At 38.6% G+C, this 3360-nt stretch overlaps 1 protein-coding gene across 1 annotated transcript; it reads right to left on the bottom strand.

Annotated features, from left to right (window-relative positions):
- Window positions 1–493: 493 nt before the first annotated feature.
- Window positions 494–1444, bottom strand: LOC125135814 (olfactory receptor 4F3/4F16/4F29-like). The gene has a single exon (XM_047796256.1). It carries the CDS (start codon window positions 1430–1432, stop codon window positions 494–496), a length of 939 nt encoding a protein of 312 aa, XP_047652212.1. The 5' UTR covers window positions 1433–1444.
- Window positions 1445–3360: the final 1916 nt, after the last annotated feature.

Raw genomic sequence — 3360 nt, 5'->3', positions numbered from 1 at the left:
CTGACTCCCTGCTCATTGATGTTCCTGTCATCACTTGACTTCCCAGAAATTTCTTTATAGTGAAAGAATGAGTTACACTTATGTGGAAGTTGTTCAGATCAGTTGATAATTTTTGTGGCAAAATAATAAATTGGGATCTTGATGTATGTATTTCCATCTAGCATCGATTTACTTACTGTCAATCTGCATTTCCTCATATATAACCCACTCTGACACTGAATTAGACTTAGCACAGATAATAGTAAATGCGTCAAGGTAGTGTTTCCTGAGAGATAAGCATTTTGGCCTTCTCCAGAAGACACATTTTACCACATTTTTCTGCCAGCTATAGATAGCAGCACAATCTCTCACGTAAACATTTTTAAAAGAACCATGTTATTTTAATGTGGGACAACTAAATGTTCATAAGGTACTTAGATGCTCCTGATATTAAAATAATGGAAATTCAATATTACTCCATGTGACTAAGGAGACTTCATGATACTTTTGGCATTTACAAAATCCTCCTATAAATAAAAATCTGACTGCATACTTTCCTCATTGCCATTTTCATTTCTTTGTTCCTGAATGTATAGATGACTGAATTTAAAAAAGGGGTGAGAACTGCATCAAAAACAGCAAGGAATTTGTCTAGGTGGGATGTGGGATGAGGCCACATATAAACAAAAATGCAAGGACCGAAAAATAAAATCACCACCATGACATGAGTTGACAAGGTGGAGAGGGCCTTAGATGAGCTCCCTGAAGAGTGTTTCCGAACAGTAATCAGGATAAAAATATAGGAGATAATCAGTATGAAGAATGATCCCAGGGATATAAATCCACTGTTGGCAGTGACCATGAACTCTAGCCTATAGGTATCTGTGCAGGCAAGTTTGATGAACCGAGGAAAATCACAGTAAAAGCTGTCTAGAACATTAGGGCCACAGAATGGCAATTTTACAACAAATGCCAGTTGTACCATAGAGTGAAGGAAGCCAATTATCCATGCAGCGACCAGAAGCCGAATACACATTCTGGGGCTCATAACAGTTAAATAGTGAAGAGGCTTACATATGGCAACATATCTGTCAAAGGCCATGGCGATGAGAAGAGCCATCTCCACACTACCAATGAGGTGGAGGAAGAAGATTTGAGCAATGCAGCCACTGAAGGAGATGACTTTACATTTCCTGAACAGATCATAAATCATCTTGGGAGAAATGACAGAAGAAACTCCCAGATCAATGAAGGAGAGGTTGGCTAACAGAAAGTACATGGGGGAGTGTAAGTGACGGTCAGAAGTCACAGCGAGCATAATGAGGGAGTTTCCCATCATGCTTGCCACGTAAAAAACCGAAGAGAACAGAAAGAGGAGAAGTTGTATTTCCCAGGAGTTGGTGATTCCCAGGAACACAAATTCTGACACCATAGAGTGATTTGCTCCATCCATTGATTTATCAGCTGGAATGTTTTCAGATAAAGAAAAGAAAAAGAAAATTAAAATTTGGAGTGTTAATAATGTTCTATATTATAATAATTAATTATTCATGTATATTCTGTGTAAAGACTGTAACTCTCCACAATTGCTTCTCAGGGCCATTTTTATTGCTAAGCAAGCATTTTACCTGTGGTCACCTAAAGCAGTTGAGTCACTTCCATGTCCAATATCCTTTTACCACATCCTCTAGGACTAATCATCTACAAGTAAGAGAATGGAACAAGTATGAAAACATAGTAGTTGTGGACAGCAAAGATTGGGAAGGGCAGTCTAGATGGTACAGTGCAACAGAAAGAGAGAAAAAAGGAAGAGGTAGCGATGGCATTTGGCAGAACTCACAGGTTCTATTTTTAAATTGATCATAAGACAATTCTTTGGCTATTCAAATTGTGTCATTTCTTAACCTCACATATCTCAGGTACATGATATGTCTCTTGAGTCATTTTACATCACTACTTACAAACACATTTGCAATTCACACAAAGATCAAGCATAGTGATAAGCAAAAGAGAATCAGGCATGGGGCATAGAGGTGACTCTACAGCATGACAGGTCCAAGGAAAGGGTAGACCAGAATATTCGTGGTTCAGGGCATCTGCATGGGCTCCCAGGAGTACAAGTGAAAGTACCTAGTAGAGTGGTTAGCAGCCAGGATGTGGCCAGGATGTGCATGGTGGGGTTGGGGAGTGGGATGGGAAAGTAGTGTTATGGGAAATCAGGAGTTAAGCAAGCCACTTTGATTTATGCCTCCAGATTCTTCACAATCTCTTGAGGTTTGCTATACAGTTTGGTTATAGCTAATTAAGCCCTACCTTTAGTATTTGCTGTCAATGAAGAGATGCATACTCATGTTACAATTGTTCTAGAACCATTCACCCTCTCTAGTTTCTCCCTCTCCCTGAGTCCCATTTGTCCTTTTTTATCCCATCTCTCTCTGTTTCAAACCTCCCTTGTCTGGCATATGATGCCAAGTCTGACTCTTTCCTGACCCTAATTTTGGGAATACTACATGAACCTCTCTAGACCTTTCTTTCAGGGAATACACTGTTACCACATGGAAGAAATATTCTCTTTCTTGCAAGTTCAACCCTGCTATGTTAATCCCTCTTGCTCCTAGAATATTTAGATATGCAGCTAAAAGCTGGAGTGAGTTGAGAAAAGGAGGAGGCTGGAGGATACAAAGTTAGGAGATAGTAAAATAAAGGTACAAGAACACACAAAAAGCCTCAGACCTGGATCTGAAGAGCCAAGAGAAACCCAGAAATAGAAAAAATGGATCTCAAAGCTTTACCTTTTAACATGGGTGTTTATGTACACGCATACACACACATCTCAGTCTACATTATGAGTGAAATTGGTTATAAAATTATTTTCCCAGTAGTGATGATTTAGACCAAGTTAATAATTTATCAGGGAGAAAACCATGGATCAGTGAGGAACAATTAACTGGTTAGAGACAGAGAAACTAGATTTTCTAGTCCACATGTGGCTTCAGAGTCTACATACTAGAAAAATAACAAAGTGAGAAGACATTAGCCAAACTTCTAACAGTGAAAACAGTAGCTATTGTTACATGTGGTTATTAAATGAAATTAAAAATCTATTTTCTCAGTTGCACTTGCCATACTTCTAGTACTCAGTAGCTCTGTGGGGCTAGCGGTTATGTGTTGGATAGCACAATACAGAACATTAACAATCACTGCTCATCCATCAAAAGTCAACCAAATCCCATTTCCTCCAAGAAATTTCCCTAGTAACTCTACCCTTTATATTAATCCCTCCCTGTATTATTACTAGAAATCAGGACACTTAAATTTTAGTTCTAAAAATTCCAAACTTAAAAATACACCACATATATGGCATCACAGGAGAAACCTCCA

This window comes from Phacochoerus africanus, chromosome 9 (assembly GCF_016906955.1).
Source record: "Phacochoerus africanus isolate WHEZ1 chromosome 9, ROS_Pafr_v1, whole genome shotgun sequence".
In the NCBI taxonomy this organism is placed as follows: Eukaryota; Metazoa; Chordata; class Mammalia; order Artiodactyla; family Suidae; genus Phacochoerus; species Phacochoerus africanus.
The sequence above is the reverse complement of the archived record's forward strand: the minus strand, read 5'-3'. Positions and strand labels throughout refer to the sequence as shown.

Excerpts from the sequence above, each read along its gene's own strand:
- LOC125135814 (XM_047796256.1), bottom strand. The coding sequence starts at position 1,432 with ATGGATGGAGCAAATCACTCTATGGTGTCAGAATTTGTGTTCCTGGGA.